Genomic DNA, 16877 nt, shown 5'->3' with positions numbered 1-16877 from the left:
ATGGGAATTAGCAAGTCTTCTCGAGTCAAAAGGCGCAAGTCCAAGTGAAGTCACGAGTCATTGATGTTAAAGTCCAAGTCGAGTTGCAAGTCTTTGTACATTTTGTCGAGTCGAGTCTGAAGTCATCAAATTCATGAATCGAGTCTGACTCGATTCCAAGTCACATGACTCGAGTCCACACCTCTGGTATATGCTCATGACGGCATATATACACGGGTTCTTGTCAACGAAAACTTTTCTGAAAACTGACAGCTGTGCACATTGTTATTTTTGAAAACGGAGAGGTAGAATTGTCTGTTTGTGAAAATAACCGGCCACGTGTAAACGTAGCATACATTTCGATCAATTGCAAAGCCCTAATCTGAATGAATGTTCACAACTAGGCTGTGTGAATACGCTGGTGAGAGTAAAGGCTACTACTCTGAGCAAAGGTTTTTCCACATTGTTCACACCAGTACGGCTTCTCTCCAGTGTGAATGCGCTGGTGTTTTTTAAGGTCACTACTCTGAGAAAAAGCTGCCCCACATTGATCACAGCTGTACGGCTTCTCTCCGGTGTGGATGCGCTTGTGTGTTGTAAGGTGACTATTGTGAGAAAACGTTTTCCCACATTGTTCACACCAGTACGGCTTCTCTCCGGTGTGAACACGTCGGTGGCTTTCAGCATGTTCTGGAGTTTTGAACGTTTTCTCACACAGATCACAGCTGTACGGTTTAACTCCAGTGTGAATGCGTTGGTGTCTTTTAAGGTGATTACTCTCAGTAAAAGTCTTCCCACATTGATCACACCTGTGCGGCTTCTCTCCAGTGTGAATGCGCTGGTGTCTTTTAAGGTGGCCACTCTCAGAAAATGTTTTCCCACATTGATCACAGCTGTACGGCTTTTCTTCAGTGTGAATGCGTTGATGATTTTTTAGGTTACCCTTTTGTGCAAAAGCTGCCCCACATTGATCACAGCTGTATGGCTTTTCTTCAGTGTGAATACGTTGATGGCTTTTTAGGTGACTCTGTTGTGTGAAAGCTGCCCCACATTGATCACAGCTGTAAGGCTTGTCTCCAGTGTGAACTCTCTGATGAATCTTTAAATATTCAGATGATGTGAAGGATTTGTCACAGTGTTGACAGCTGTGACGTTTGGGTCCCTTTCTTCCTCTCCGTTTCTATAGCAACAGACAAACAGAGAGAGAGAGTTAGTAAACAACCTTCATTAAACCCTGGACTTGCTCTCACTCACAATGCACCCAAATTTTTCCTCGCGTTGCCGTTAACACAATTTCAAGGTCACCTTATTATCACGCTCCATATACATTCATACTCCTTATTTTAAACAAGAATAAGGAGTAGGTAAAAAATTTTTTATTTGAAGCACAATTATACTGTACTCAAAGTCTTATAGTGGATCCCCCCTTGCTGTCCCATGCCCCTCAGATGGCCAACACCTGTAATTTGGCCTTCTTCCCCTTTGGCCTTGGCTAAACCAGCTTGCCACACTCCCTAGCATCAAATCCTCCAAACTGCCCCCCCCCCCCACACACACACACACACACTTTTGTTGTTGTGCTTTGTTGTTATCAGATCTTCCACTAGTCCAGGACTAAAAATCATATCTCTGTATTTTTCGGCTGAATGGATATATATATATATATATATCTCTGTATTTTTTACATAGTGAGCTAAATGTTCATTTTTATGTCAAAGACACTTTTCACAAGCTCTTTTATTAAAACAGATTGTGATTAAAATAAAATGCAAAGACAGGGTTTCCTTCCCAGTTTGAAAATATACAGCTGCAACACATGTAAATTATCTGAAATAAATAGCCTATAGGATATATTTAAAAAACATATCTCTAAGAATAGCTCCTTCACTTGTTTTCAACAACAATAACAGACTGATTAAAAGAGAAAGAGGGCGCCTGGATAGCTCATTAGCTCATATAGAGGTTTACTCCTCGAAGCAGCGGCCCGGGTTCGAAGTTACCGTAGTTCCATTCAATAACTTATTCTATAATATAATTATATAATATAATCTATAATATATAAACATATTATATGTTTTTCGCCGTGGCAGCTGCAATAACAGAGAGTTACCAGTGGAAACAATGGCACAAATACAGGTTTCCCTCTCATGCTTAACGATATACAGCTGTGTTAATAACAATTAAAACTGTAGACAAATGTCAGCAGTGTGTGGACCGGGCACAGTCGATATGTCTCTCATATTGCAGGGGAGCCATGTGTGAGTGAATGGGGGGCGGGGCTGCGCAGAGTAAGAGGAGAGATCCAAACACAGGCACGGCTTTACAGAAGAAATGGGTCATGTAACGCAACATTAAACCATATCGATTTAAACGATATCGCTTCGTTCGTGGAGAGGCAGCGGATGCGAGGACGATAGGTGCGCCGGTGCGACCTAGGAAAAATCTTAGTCGCACCCTTACAAAATTTGGTCGCACTCTAGAGCCCTGATTTAACTGTCTAGTAAAGTTCAAAGACAGTGTTTAAAAAGTGCAATCCACATGATTACATATGTTTATTACAGTAAATAATAATTAAATAATCTAAATACTACTAAGTGTGGTAAAGCCACTATTTATTTTTATATTTCTGCAATCTGCCCTTTAGTTTGTGTGATTAGTTTCTGACTTTCATATGAATGCTTCCACCAGGCTTGGTCAGTGCTCAATATACTACTGTGACTGAAGTAGTTAAATAAAATTTCATCATCACACCCAGGCCTGGCCTCCAGGAAAGAACAGTTTATTTAATCTATCTAATCGTGCGTTGTTCATACTATACAATGATTTATTATTTGTCTTTGTTGAATAATACAGAAGACAAAGAGCTTAAAAAAGAATCGCATATTGAATCGCAATATTTGGGGGAAAAAAATCGCAATTAGATTATTTTCAAAAATCGTTCAGCCCTACTGACTTCATTTAAAACTTTATCAGCCTTTTCTAATTATCTCAACAACTGTCATACTATATTCACCAAACTTTTAATAACAATATGAACAGCAGTTTATTAGTCTTCATAAAGGCAATATAACAGCACCAATGACTGTCACATGAATATTTTATATTATATATCCCATACTACACCCTAGTGGTCAGGATGTATATTACAGACATTTACTTAATAACTCAATGGGCTCCTACAACTTCCTTTCTCCACATTTGATCTCAAACAACAGAATGAACAGATGATCCATGGAGCATCGACTCTCTTCCTGGTTTCTTTAGAGTGGTTGTTGTGTCCTGAACACTGACCTGAACATGGCTGATATCAGAGTCCGAGTCTGCTGCTTGTCTTCTGGGGACCTCGTTGGTATCAGAGTCCCAGTCTGCTGCTTGTCTTCTGGGGACCTTGGTGCTCCTCTGCTCCTGGTTCTGGTTGTCCTCCTCCATTCCTTTCTTGTCCTGAAATCCAGCAATGGTCACAATATTAAAACAATAACAGGACTTAACTGAAAAGCAATATGTACCTGTTGTATTTTAAGGCAGGCTAATAATAATAATAATAATAATAATAATAATAATAATAATAATAATAATAAGGGTAGGGATGCACCAAATCCAGATTTTTGTGGTTCGGCTGAATACTGAATCCACTGGTTAAGATTCTGCCGAATGCGAAACTAAGTACTGAATCCTCCTCCCATCCTCAGTCCATGAACACAGTAAACACATTAATTAAGTAAACAATGACTGTCCTTCCTTTGCCGTACCTGAAGTTGCTGCATTTTGGCTGCTGTCTGCAGAGTCCTTCATGCACAACTCGTATTCTTTCGGATGTTTCATACAAGATGTTTTAAAAGCAAATCAGCATTACAGATTGAACCAATCCTGGATTAGGGGTGCATCACTGAATAAGGTAAAAGCACTGCTGAGTGAATAGAAAAGGCTCCAGGATTTATAAATCCTGGCTGTTAGCCTGGTCTACGGGTGCATGATATATCGACCTAATATCGTTTTCCGGTCACTGGTTACCAATTGCTGCCCGCATCCGCTTCAAGACAATAGTACTCTCATACAGGGCCACGAACGGATCAGCCCCAGCATACATCCAGGACATGGTCAAACCCTATACCCCAACCCGCCCACTCCGCTCTGCATCAGCCAACCTGCTTGTTGCCCCCTCACAGAGAGGGACAACTAATCACTCAACGAAATCCCGACTGTTTGCTGTCCTGGCTCCTAAATGGTGGAATGACCTCCCTATTTACATCAGAATGGCCAAAAGCCTTCGCATCTTCCGCCCAAGGCTAAAAACTCATCTCTTCTGACTCCACCTCGAATAAACATTAAATATATATATTTTTTTGAAGCTGCACTTTCATATGGCCCTTTGTAGTTTTGCTTATTTAAAGCTAATGTACTTGTACTTACTACTTGTTGTCTGGAGTTTGCACCTTCAGGGTTGAAAGCACTTAATTGGAAGTTGCTTTGGATAAAAGCGTCAGCTAAGTGACATGGAATGTAATGTAATGTAAACAGGCGCCGTGCTAAGCTAGGCTAACATCTGTGTTTGTAATGTAATTATATCGCGATATCACGTTGCGCAATATTATATCGAAAGTGTCACAATAAGTATGCAATATTTAGTTTATTTTGTGGAGCGCTGCGCCCCGTCCGTTGGCTGTGTGGCTTAGTTGTGTTTGATTTAGAGCATGAAACGCTATAATGATCCTGTTTCATTGGCCAGTTACCATGGTTACTGTGCCACTTGCACATGTTAGTGCACGTCAGTGCACGGGTCCACTACGCAACAAACCCTATGGAGCGAACCACGGGGCCACTACGTGACAAATCCTATGGAGCGTACCATGAGTCCACTACGTGACAAACCCTATGGAGCGAACCACAAGGCCACTACGTGACAAACCCTATGGAGCGAACCACAAGGCCACTACGTGACAAACCCTATGGAGCGAACCACGGGGCCACTACGTGATAAACCCTATGGAGCGTACCATGAGTCCACTATGTGACAAACCCTATGGAGCGTACCATGAGTCCACTATGTGACAAACCCTATGGAGCGAACCACAGGGCCACTACGTGATAAACCCTATGGAGCGAACCACAGGGACACTACGTGACAAACCCTATGGAGCGAACCACGGGGCCACTACGTGACAAACCCTATGAAGCGAACCACGTGTCCACTACGTGACAAACCCTATGGAGCGAACCACAGGGTCACTACGTGATAAACCCTATGGAGCGTACCACGTGTCCACTACGTGACAAACCCTATGGAGCGAACCACATGGCCACTACGTGACAAACCCTATGGAGCGAACCACGGGGCCACTACATGACAAACCCTATGGAGCGAACCACAAGGCCACTACGTGACAAACCCTATGGAGCGAACCATGTGTCCACTACGCGACAAACCCTATGGAGCGAACCACAGGGTCACTACGTGATAAACCCTATGGAGCGTACCACGTGTCCACTACGTGACAAACCCTATGGAGCGAACCACGTGTCCACTACGTGACAAACCCTATGGACCGAACCACAAGGCCACTACGTGACAAACCCTATGGAGCGTACAACAAGGCCACTACGTGACAAACCCTATGGAGCGAACCACAGGGCCACTACGTGACAAACCCTATGGAGCGAACCATGTGTCCACTACGCGACAAACCCTATGGAGCGAACCACAGGGTCACTACGTGATAAACCCTATGGAGCGTACCACGTGTCCACTACGTGACAAACCCTATGGAGCGAACCACGTGTCCACTACGTGACAAACCCTATGGACCGAACCACAAGGCCACTACGTGACAAACCCTATGGAGCGAACCACAAGGCCACTACGTGACAAACCCTATGGAGCGAACCACGGGGCCACTACATGACAAACCCTATGGAGCGAACCACAAGGCCACTACGTGACAAACCCTATGGAGCGAACCATGTGTCCACTACGCGACAAACCCTATGGAGCGAACCACAGGGTCACTACGTGATAAACCCTATGGAGCGTACCACGTGTCCACTACGTGACAAACCCTATGGAGCGAACCACGTGTCCACTACGTGACAAACCCTATGGACCGAACCACAAGGCCACTACGTGACAAACCCTATGGAGCGTACAACAAGGCCACTACGTGACAAACCCTATGGAGCGAACCACAGGGCCACTACGTGACAAACCCTATGGAGCAAAACACGGGGCCACTACTTGACAAACCCTATGGAGCGAACCACGGGGCCACTACGTGACAAACCCTATGGAGTGTACCACGGGGCCACTACATGACAAACAAGCCTCGCTAGCCAGTGTTTTTGCTAGGCACAAAGTACGACAACAACTCAAAAAGACATACCAAAATCACCAATGCTATAACGTATTATTTGGCCAAAGATATGATGTCATAAACACAGTGGATAAAAAAGGCTTCAACAAGCTTCTAAATAAACTAGACAAATGGTACCAAATCCCATCCGGCTCCTGTTTCTCACAGGTAGCTATCCCACAGCTTTATAAACAGGTAGATATCCCACAGCTTTATAAACAGGTAGATATCCCACAGCTTTATAAACAGGTAGATATCCCTCAGCTTTATAAACAGGTAGCTATTAGAGCTGGGGGTAAACGATTATTTATTAAACGATTAATCGGGCGATTATTTTATCGATTAGTCGACTAATCTAACGACTAATTGGACGATTAATATAACGATTATTTTTCTCTTGCTCGATTAATAAAAACCATAATGTATCTCAAATAAATACCAAAAAATTCTTAATAATATATTTTATTAAACAATTTTGCACAGCAAAAAATCTTCTGCTTTACACAAAATAAAATAATTATTTTACTGTTATACAAAATGAAAGGCCAGCCTGTTTACTCTTTTACAGTACCAACATAACTCTCTTGTTCAAAAAAATCAAGTTGTAGTGCAAAAAAGAAAAACACTGCAGTGCACAGTACAGACATTCCTTGGATTGTTTAACACAACATAACAGTCCCAACATAAAACCTGATGCATAATCAAACTGACTCTCTTAACTGCTATTCTGTAGGTTTACATGCTAATGCAGCTGTGCACTTTGGTGGTGCTAGGCTAACCAACGCATCTTAGCTCTCTGTGCAGTTTGTTCGTGCTAGGTTAGTAGCTAACGTTCACGTTAGCTAACGTTAGCTACTATAGATAGCTGTGTTCTGCAGCCGTAAGCTAGCTACCATTCAAGCCAACATTAGATGATAACTAACGTTAGCTAAACACTGCTGCCTAGGCGCCAGTAGCTAGCTAACGTTAACGTTAGCTACTAACCTAGCACGAACAAACTGCACGGAGAGCTAAGATAGTTAGCTAGCACCACCTAAGTGCGCAGGCTACACAACACACTACACAAACATGAAATTAATTTAGCTAACGTTAGTACTTGGGACTATATTTTAAGTATTCCCATACCCTCGATGATTAAGGGCGAGCTGTTTTTTTAGGACTTTTTCTTTTCATGGGGCTTTTTGCAGGGCTTTGTTGGGAATTCTGTGAGGAGGTTGCTGTTTCCTGCAATGTTTTGGTCTCCCACATGTGTGTGTGGCGAAGCGTCGACGCAAAAATACGACGTCGACGTAATTTTGACGTCGATGCGTCGACGTCATCGACGCGTCGCTGCAGGCCTAGTAGCTATCCCACAGCTTTATAAACAGGTAGATATCCCACAGCTTTATAAACAGGTAGATATCCCACAGCTTTATAAACAGGTAGCTATCCCACAGCTTTATAAACAGGTAGATATCCCACAGCTTTATAAACAGGTAACTATCCCACAGCTTTATAAACAGGTAGCTATCCCACAGCTTTATAAACAGGTAGCTATCCCACAGCTTTATAAACAGGTAGCTATCCCGCAGCTTCATAAAAGGCAGTGCAGGCAGAGTTTGGAGTCAGATAGACTGAAGATTTTTCATCCACAACTGACCTGTGGTCCACCCACACTATGGAGTCGTATATAAGATAGATAGACATTTATTGATCCTTTCGGAAATTCATCTTGCACCATACAGCTCATCAGATAGACAGACAGACAATAGACAACAACAGGACCACTAAACCCTCCCTCCCCCCCACACAACAAGAAGTATCTCTACATTATAAAATAGTAAAGTACAGTATCATTCATTAGCACTAGTGGGCTTTCAATAGTAAGGTGCCACATCATCAGTGACATTTTAATACTATACCAAAGTGCAGTATTATCACACAGAAAGGATCAAGTTATTTCCTTAACTTATTCAGTAGTGTGATGCTGGTAGGAATGAATTATTTGCGAGCCCGGTTGGTTTGTAAGGACAGCACCCTATATCTTCTGCCTGATGGCAGCACCTCATAACGCTGGAATAGGGGAAGTAGCCCGTCTAAATATATATAAGTCAGTATAATAAGTCTCACTGTGCACTATGTTGTCATAAATCTATGAATATTGTTACGATGCGTTTTCCCTTAACTTAGGTAATTTTACATGTTTAAAAAATATCAAAATGAATAATGATATCGTAATATTCATAATCAATATCACATTTTATTAATATCATGCATCCTGTACTGTGACTGTATAATTATACATATATTTTCATGTCTATACCGCCACCACAGACTTTATAATTATACATATATTGTTATGTCTATACATCCACCATAATTATACATATATATTTTTATGTCTATGCTCGTCTGACTAATCAATAACAGTATGCTGGGATATGAGTGATGCTTTTGAAAGCAAAGTAACGTTAACTAAGTAATTTTATACATCATTACTAATGTACCCTAGCCTGAATTAATATCAGAGCTATAGCTAACAGTATGGCTAACATTTTATATGAGATTTAAAGCTAACAACCATAGAGTTAACTAAAGTGTACTTTACACCATAATAACACCGGTGGGAAACAACCTGGTTAGGGTTAGGGTTATTTACAGATTTTAAAAAAGCACTTAAAATATCTCATTTCTGAAAAGCTAATTCCGCGGTCATCCCAGCTGGAAGAATAAAGGCATGCTGTGTTGGCTAGCTGCTACAGTACTAAACAAAGTTGTACTCTAGATATGGTTAATAATGTTTAACTTTAAAAGGCTGTAAAATAAAAGAACTTGGTGCAAATATCGTTAACTTGCCACAGTAGATACAACAGAGAAAACTGCTACAGCAGTAACCCTGAAATAAAGTTAAGAAAACAGGATCGATAGAGATTCAAAATGTTCACAAATATTGAAATATTTACATTTTGTTTACATTAAAGTACTGAACCAAACTACCGCTGAGCTAGATGACTTCCGGAGACGCTCCTAACCAACCTGCACAGGTCGGTGTAGTGAGCGGTCAGTAACGCCAAGGAATCGGTTTATGCCGCTGTACCACAGTGGCTGACCAATAGCCCCTTATCAATCTCGGCGCTACTGATCTTTAGCACGCTAGCGCTCACTTTTTTGTGTCCTGAATACTGACCTGAACATCACTGGTATCAGAGTCCCAGTCTGCTGCTGGTCTCCTGGGGACCTCGTTGGTATCAGAGTCCCAGTCTGCTGCTGGTCTCCTGGGGACCTCGTTGGTATCAGAGTCCCAGTCTGCTGCTGGTCTCCTGGGGACCTCGTTGGTATCAGAGTCCCAGTCTGCTGCTGGTCTCCTGGGCCCCTTGTTGCGCTGTTGCTCCTGGTTCTGGTTGTCAACCTCCATTCCTCTCAGATCTCCACTGGGGCTGCTGGACTCACTCTGGATTCTGTTCAGTACAAATCAAAGCATGCAGAGATATTCAGGAGCTGCTGTCTCCTCTCGTTCTCCTCACATCCACACACAACTAAAAGAACAACAATAGAAGCTGTTAGGATGACTATCAAAGACTTGACAGAGTCCCTGGAGTCTTCTTCAAAAGCTAGTTTACTTGCAGCAAGGAATCTATTACATGCACCTCATGAGTACAGACACACTGACTGCTGATCACCCTCAGCAGCTGAATTTTAAAAGCAGGTTACACCCATGGTTACACAAAACACAAAGGCAGCAAACATATTCATATCTGGGATAAGGTGTGTCTCAAATCGCGCACTTCTGTACTTATACTAGCTATTTGAGTACACTCAATCTGTCACTCGTCGAAGTGTGGTAAATGCAGTGCACTACAAGTACCCGGATGGTGCACTCATAACGGTCAAAAAGTTGAGTGTGGATCGATGGACACTTTCCACCCTCAACGGTCGCCATCTTGGCGACGTAGCGGAAGTGGCGGAGCTAACAAAAGGTGAAAAACTTTCGATAACGGTGGCCGAATACGCGACAGCGAGACCCACGGAGTATTACAAATGTAAGTTGAACATTAGTCTTTTGCTATACTTGTATAACATATAAGCCACCTGTTTATGTATATTTGGTTAATTTTGGAGTCGGTGATGATTTTTGTACCGCGAATTATAACGTTAATTTGTACCGTAATTTGATGTGCTATCAAGCTAGCTTTAGCTAACCTTAGCAAGCTAACAGCGGCACAGTTTAACCAAAGAAGTTACGGGTACGTCTATAATCTTTGGTTTAACCACTGGTAAATAAGTTATAACCTAGCTAATGTTACATGTGTTGTGGTATACGGTTGTTTGTTGTGTTAAACTATCGTCCTCACTGTAGACAATTTTAGCGTTAGATGTGTGATCTTGTAGATATACATTAAGCTGCAAGCGTTAGTAGTAATGTTACAGTACGTTAATGTATGCTATGTTATAACGTATTAACAGTGCTGTTTGTGTCCTGACTTATATAATCGTTAGGGACACAGACGTGGCCGTCAATGCTGCCAACTTGAGGGAAGTCCTCCTCTGCTGGAAGGCCAACGACCTGGGGGAGGAGAGAGAGGATTTCCCTGCTGGTATTGTGGACAGCACGGTGCACAGTGGCCCGGGGCATAGCAAAGGCTCTGGCTAAACCACGATAAGAGGTACCGCTGGCGAGCCAAAAGAGGAAGACAAGGGCCTCGATGACGGGTCCCCAGCCATGGTCACACGCCGTGCCGAGGATGTACCGTTAAAGGATCCCCCTGGAGAGTCTGAAGTCCACCATCAGATCACTTTCTCCATCAAAGTACAGGGCCAGCAATGAATAGAACAATGGGATATATTTAAATGTCTATTGGGTTGCCTCTGCTTTCACTCTTGTATTGTCACTGTAATTAATAGCTATTGCAATAAACACCCTTATATAAACATATAATATGACTATTTTCTATGTATGTTCTTTGTCAGTTGGACACCATTTGAATTGCTCAGATTTTGCTAAAATAACTAAAAATGGCCATTTTGGGTTGTTTTTTACAATGAATTAAGAGCAAAAGTATGAATATCATCATACCGGTAAGTCTACGGTTGCATAAAACAGAGGGCAAAAACAAGCAACAATAACAACAATCACATTCATTTTGATGAACAAAGCAGAAATGTGTTTTTCACGAGTGACAACAGTGTTGGGAATGCTCTTCCTTGGGTACAATTCACAATTTCATAGAAGAAGAAGGAGGACTGAGATGTTGTGATGTCATTTCCTGTAAGTACACAAGGCAGTGCGCGATTTGAGACAACACTACCCCGTCAAATTTTACGCACTCTGCAAGTAAGTACGTAGTGTACGAAGTGCACTTCCGTTAGTACACTAACGGAAGTGCGCGATTTGAGACACACTATTAGTCTTGCTCTCTTGAGTATATTGTGCAGTAGTCTCAGGAGTATATTGTGCAGTAGTCTCAGGAGTATATTGTGCAGTAGTCTCAGGAGTACATTGTGCAGTAGTCTCAGGAGTACATTGTGCAGTAGTCTCAGTAGTGTTTGTGCTCAGTGCAGAGAGTTGCATGCAGTCATTGAGGAAGTGGTTAAAAGTACTCCGGATGAGATACAAAGAAGAACTCTGATGCACAGATGGTTAAGTTTCAGTCTTTAAGTATAGACATTATGTACCAGACAGGGGGGTAGAAAAACAGGAAATGTGTATAAGAAAAGGTAGCTGGGCAACACAGGCAGCCCCAACCCTGGGCTGCTCGATTATGGAAAGAATCATAATCACGAGAACGTTGAAAAAAGCTACAAAAATGAAGGGGAAAAAAAACGACAAAAACATTTATTTTTTTAAAATTTTGAAAAAAGTGACAACCCCCCAGAAAAAGTGACAAAAACTTGTTCCAAAATTTGACAAAAATACTTTTTTTTTTTGTTTTAAAACGCAAAAAAGTGACAAAACAATTGGAATAAAATCGACAAAAACGTGGAGAAAAGTATAGAAAAACAACAACAAAACGTTGAAATGTCGACCCAGAAAAACCCAAAGTAGCAGGGAGACAACACGAGAGATCAGGGGCGCAACTAGCCAGTGTCAGAGGGGTATGCAGCAACACCTGAATGAAATGAACTCACTGTTAAATATAGCAGCCTCAATTCAATTCTTAAATCAGCCTAGTGATGGCATCAGATAAGACAACTATTATGAAGTAAGGTTGTGCCTCTGTTGAAATTACATTCACATTTTGGATTTAAAAAAGTACAAATATGGAGAGCCACTTAGCACAGACCTTTAAATAGAGAGATGTGACCCTGTAATTACAGCTTCCATGTCACCAAACAGATGTAACTATAGTCTGTATATGTCTGACAGCACAGCTAACATGCTAACAGCTAATGGTAAAACCAAATCTATGCATGATTCCATGGTAAACCAGAGTTATTGCATTAGTTATGTTTTCCAGATTCTTGTCATTTATTGTATATGCTACCTTATATTTAACAGTTTTCGGCTCAGTAACCTCAGTTTTGCATATTCTAAGCTAGCTGTAAACCCCCATTTGGCTGCTACATTCCCAGTGTTAGCAAACGCTAGCTAGTCTGTTAACATGAATATTTGCAAGCCTCCAAGCACAGACATCACACTTTAAATCCTACCTGTTGCCTTTGACCATCATCTTATTTAACTGCTGTCCCTGTCCATCCCTTGTCATGCCATCTCCTTTTCCCTTTCTTTTTCTATATTTAGCCCTCGACAGCTGTTTTGATTTATCCATCTTTTTCCATAGACGACCACTCACTACTCGTACCTGCTTGCTCAGCGCTCACGGCACCCCGTTCGCGATATTACGAATCCTACTATGGCCACGCCAAGACCCGCCCGGGTCCATAGTAGGGTGCGCCCCCCGCTCCCTCTTCTACAGTATGTCAACATTCTATGTCAACATCATTCTATCTCAACATTCTATCTCAACATTCTATGTCAACATCCTTCTATGTCAACATCCTTCTATGTCAATATCATTCTATCTCAACATTCTATCTCAACATTCTATCTCAACATTCTATGTCAACATTCTATGTCAATATCCTATCTCAACATTCTATCTCAACATTCTATCTCAACATTCTATCTCAACATCCTATCTCAACATTCTATCTCAACATTCTATGTCAACATCATTCTATGTCAACATCATTCTATGTCAACATCATTCTATGTCAACATTCTATCTTAACATTCTATGATGGAATCTTATGAGACAGGGTGCCTATTCTAGCCTGTTGGTCCTCTAAAATGATATATGATAGCATTGGGGAAATGCAGAAATGATTTAGAAACGCACAGCAACAGCAGCTACTAATATTTTTTTTGTTATTATTTTTTACCATCGCTTTGGCACCCCCGTGGTGCTGCGCCCCTTTGCGCCACATATAGCGCACACCCACTTTTTGCGTCACTACGAGGGATAAACCCAGATATCAGATATAGAAATTAATCATCAGCCCACAGAGACTCTACTAGAAGATACACACCTACTGAGAGCTCCACACACACACACACACACACACACACACACACACACCTACTGAGAGCTCAACACACACAGAGACACACACACACACACACAGACTCAACTAGAAGATACACACCTACTGAGAGCTCAACACACACACAGAGAGAGAGAGAGAGAGAGAGACACACACACACACACACACACACACACACACACACACACACACAGACTCAACTAGAAGATACACACCTACTGAGAGCTCAACACACACTTTACTTTATTCTTCATTCAGGACACAAAACACGGTTCATAGCAGCATAGAGAACATAGCAACAGGAGAGACAAATACAAGACAGAACCATCCAATAAGAACACGAGAGATCAGGGGCGCAACTAGCCAGTGTCAGAGGGGTATGCTCTTGCAGCAACACCTGAATGAAATGAACTCACTGTTAAATATAGCAGCCTCAATTCAATTCTTAAATCAGCCTAGTGATGGCATCAGATAAGACAACTATTATGAAGTAAGGTTGTGCCTCTGTTGAAATTACATTCACATTTTGGATTTTAAAAAGTACAAATATGGAGAGCCACTTAGCACAGACCTTTAAATAGAGAGATGTGACCCTGTAATTACAGCTTCCATGTCACCAAACAGATGTAACTATAGTCTGTATATGTCTGACAGCACAGCTAACATGCTAACAGCTAATGGTAAAACCAAATCTATGCATGATTCCATGGTAAACCAGAGTTATTGCATTAGTTATGTTTTCCAGATTCTTGTCATTTATTGTATATGCTACCTTATATTTAACAGTTTTCGGCTCAGTAACCTCAGTTTTGCATATTCTAAGCTAGCTGTAAACCCCCATTTGGCTGCTACATTCCCAGTGTTAGCAAACGCTAGCTAGTCTGTTAACATGAATATTTGCAAGCCTCCAAGCACAGACATCACACTTTAAATCCTACCTGTTGCCTTTGACCATCATCTTATTTAACTGCTGTCCCTGTCCATCCCTTGTCATGCCATCTCCTTTTCCCTTTCTTTTTCTATATTTAGCCCTCGACAGCTGTTTTGATTTATCCATCTTTTTCCATAGACGACCACTCACTACTCGTACCTGCTTGCTCAGCGCTCACGGCACCCCGTTCGCGATATTACGAATCCTACTATGGCCACGCCAAGACCCGCCCGGGTCCATAGTAGGGTGCGCCCCCCGCTCCCTCTTCTACAGTATGTCAACATTCTATGTCAACATCATTCTATCTCAACATTCTATGTCAACATCATTCTATGTCAACATCATTCTATCTCAACATTCTATCTCAACATTCTATCTCAACATTCTATGTCAACATTCTATCTCAACATTCTATCTCAACATTCTATCTCAACATTCTATCTCAACATTCTATCTCAACATTCTATCTCAACATTCTATGTCAACATCATTCTATGTCAACATCATTCTATGTCAACATCATTCTATGTCAACATTCTATCTTAACATTCTATGATGGAATCTTATGAGACAGGGTGCCTATTCTAGCCTGTTGGTCCTCTAAAATGATATATGATAGCATTGGGGAAATGCAGAAATGATTTAGAAACGCACAGCAACAGCAGCTACTAATATTTTTTTTGTTATTATTTTTTACCATCGCTTTGGCGCCCCCGTGGTGCTGCGCCCCTTTGCGCCACATATAGCGCACACCCACTTTTTGCGTCACTACGAGGGATAAACCCAGATATAGAAATTAATCATCAGCCCACAGAGACTCTACTAGAAGATACACACCTACTGAGAGCTCCACACACACACACACACACACACACACACACACACACACACACACACACACACACACACACACAGACTCAACTAGAAGATACACACCTACTGAGAGCTCAACACACACTTTACTTTATTCTTCATTCAGGACACAAAACACGGTTCATAGCAGCATAGAGAACATAGCAACAGGAGAGACAAATACAAGACAGAACCATCCAATAAGAAATGAGTCCAACAGTCAGAGTTCTGTTCAGATATTAGCAGCTATTCGAGATATTAGCAGCTATTCGAGATATTAGCAGATAGACTAAAACACCCAGATCCTGTAAAAGGAGTGTGGTAGCAGCCAGTGATCAGTAATGTGGTAGAAGAAGCTCTATGTTGAGGACAGCTTCACCCAGCTGGAATGCTGCTAATGCAGTCAGAGGAGAACACACGGAGCACACCTGAAATCATTCACTGGCGACGCATGCGCAGCTCAGCCTTCTCCTCGCTTTGATCGCCGTGATAAAGAGCAGTCATTAGAGGCTTTACCTGAGTGTGTGTGTGGCTTTACCTCGAGCTCTGGCTCCTAAAACGGTCCAATAAGATCAGCAGCTAACAGACTACACAGCTATTCTACCGCCAGCACGAGATAGATCACAGGGGAACAACGAGACTTCCGGTTTCCTCCAAGACAAAGGTTTTCACATTAAAAGCTTAAAATGAAAGAACGGTGCCGCCTGGAGGTCAGGAGGGGAACTACACACACACACACACACACACACACACACACACACACACACACACACACACACACACACACACACACACACACACACACATATATATGTTCATTAAGAATCTTTTTATAACTTGTAAATTCTATTTGTACTTTTTGAAAATACTGAATATATATTAATTCAAATTAAAACCGTCAAGGGTTAGGGTTAGAGGATGACCAAAATATTGGAAAAGCTTGAAAAATGTGGGGAGAAAACTAAAAAAATCAACAAAAACATCTAGTTCAACTTCAGAAATTTAGCTTCATATATATATATATATATATATATATATATACAGTCATGTGAACAAATTAGGACACCCATGCTAAAGTTGACTAAAAAGAGGAATAAAAAAATCTTTAGGAAATTGATCTTAATGCCTTAATTAAAAAACTGAGGAAAAATCCAATCTTTAAGGACACCAATTTTCTTTGTGAATGAATAATGTATCGTAAATAAATAAATGTTCTTCCTTAAAATACAGAGGGCATAAGTCAGTACACC

At 41.5% G+C, this 16877-nt stretch overlaps 1 protein-coding gene and 1 long non-coding RNA gene across 19 annotated transcripts in view; one reads left to right on the top strand and one right to left on the bottom strand.

The window, feature by feature from the left end:
• Positions 1–275: 275 nt before the first annotated feature.
• Positions 276–16877, bottom strand: part of LOC116059941 (zinc finger protein 239-like) — a 104571-nt gene continuing 87969 nt past the window's right edge. For 4 of the 18 annotated variants that reach the window (XM_035993902.1, XM_035993903.1, XM_035993901.1 and 1 more), the window contains exon 5: positions 276–1053. In XM_035993902.1, the coding sequence (XP_035849795.1) occupies positions 380–1053 (674 nt within the window). In that variant the 3' untranslated portion in view covers positions 276–379. Of the gene's footprint in view, positions 1160–3270; positions 3421–9489; positions 9678–9711; positions 9839–16055; positions 16285–16877 lie in introns of those variants that run through there. The other 14 variants (XM_035993908.1, XM_035993907.1, XM_035993904.1 and 11 more) reach the window with 11 other exon arrangements.
• On the top strand, positions 10302–11238 carry LOC118493573. The gene is made up of 2 exons (XR_004895517.1): positions 10302–10342; positions 10800–11238. It is a non-coding gene; the product is annotated as an uncharacterized LOC118493573 (long non-coding RNA).

The sequence above is a fragment of the Sander lucioperca genome, chromosome 17 (genome assembly GCF_008315115.2).
Source record: "Sander lucioperca isolate FBNREF2018 chromosome 17, SLUC_FBN_1.2, whole genome shotgun sequence".
In the NCBI taxonomy this organism is placed as follows: domain Eukaryota; kingdom Metazoa; phylum Chordata; class Actinopteri; order Perciformes; family Percidae; genus Sander; species Sander lucioperca.
This window is presented reverse-complemented; position numbering and strand designations above follow the sequence as displayed.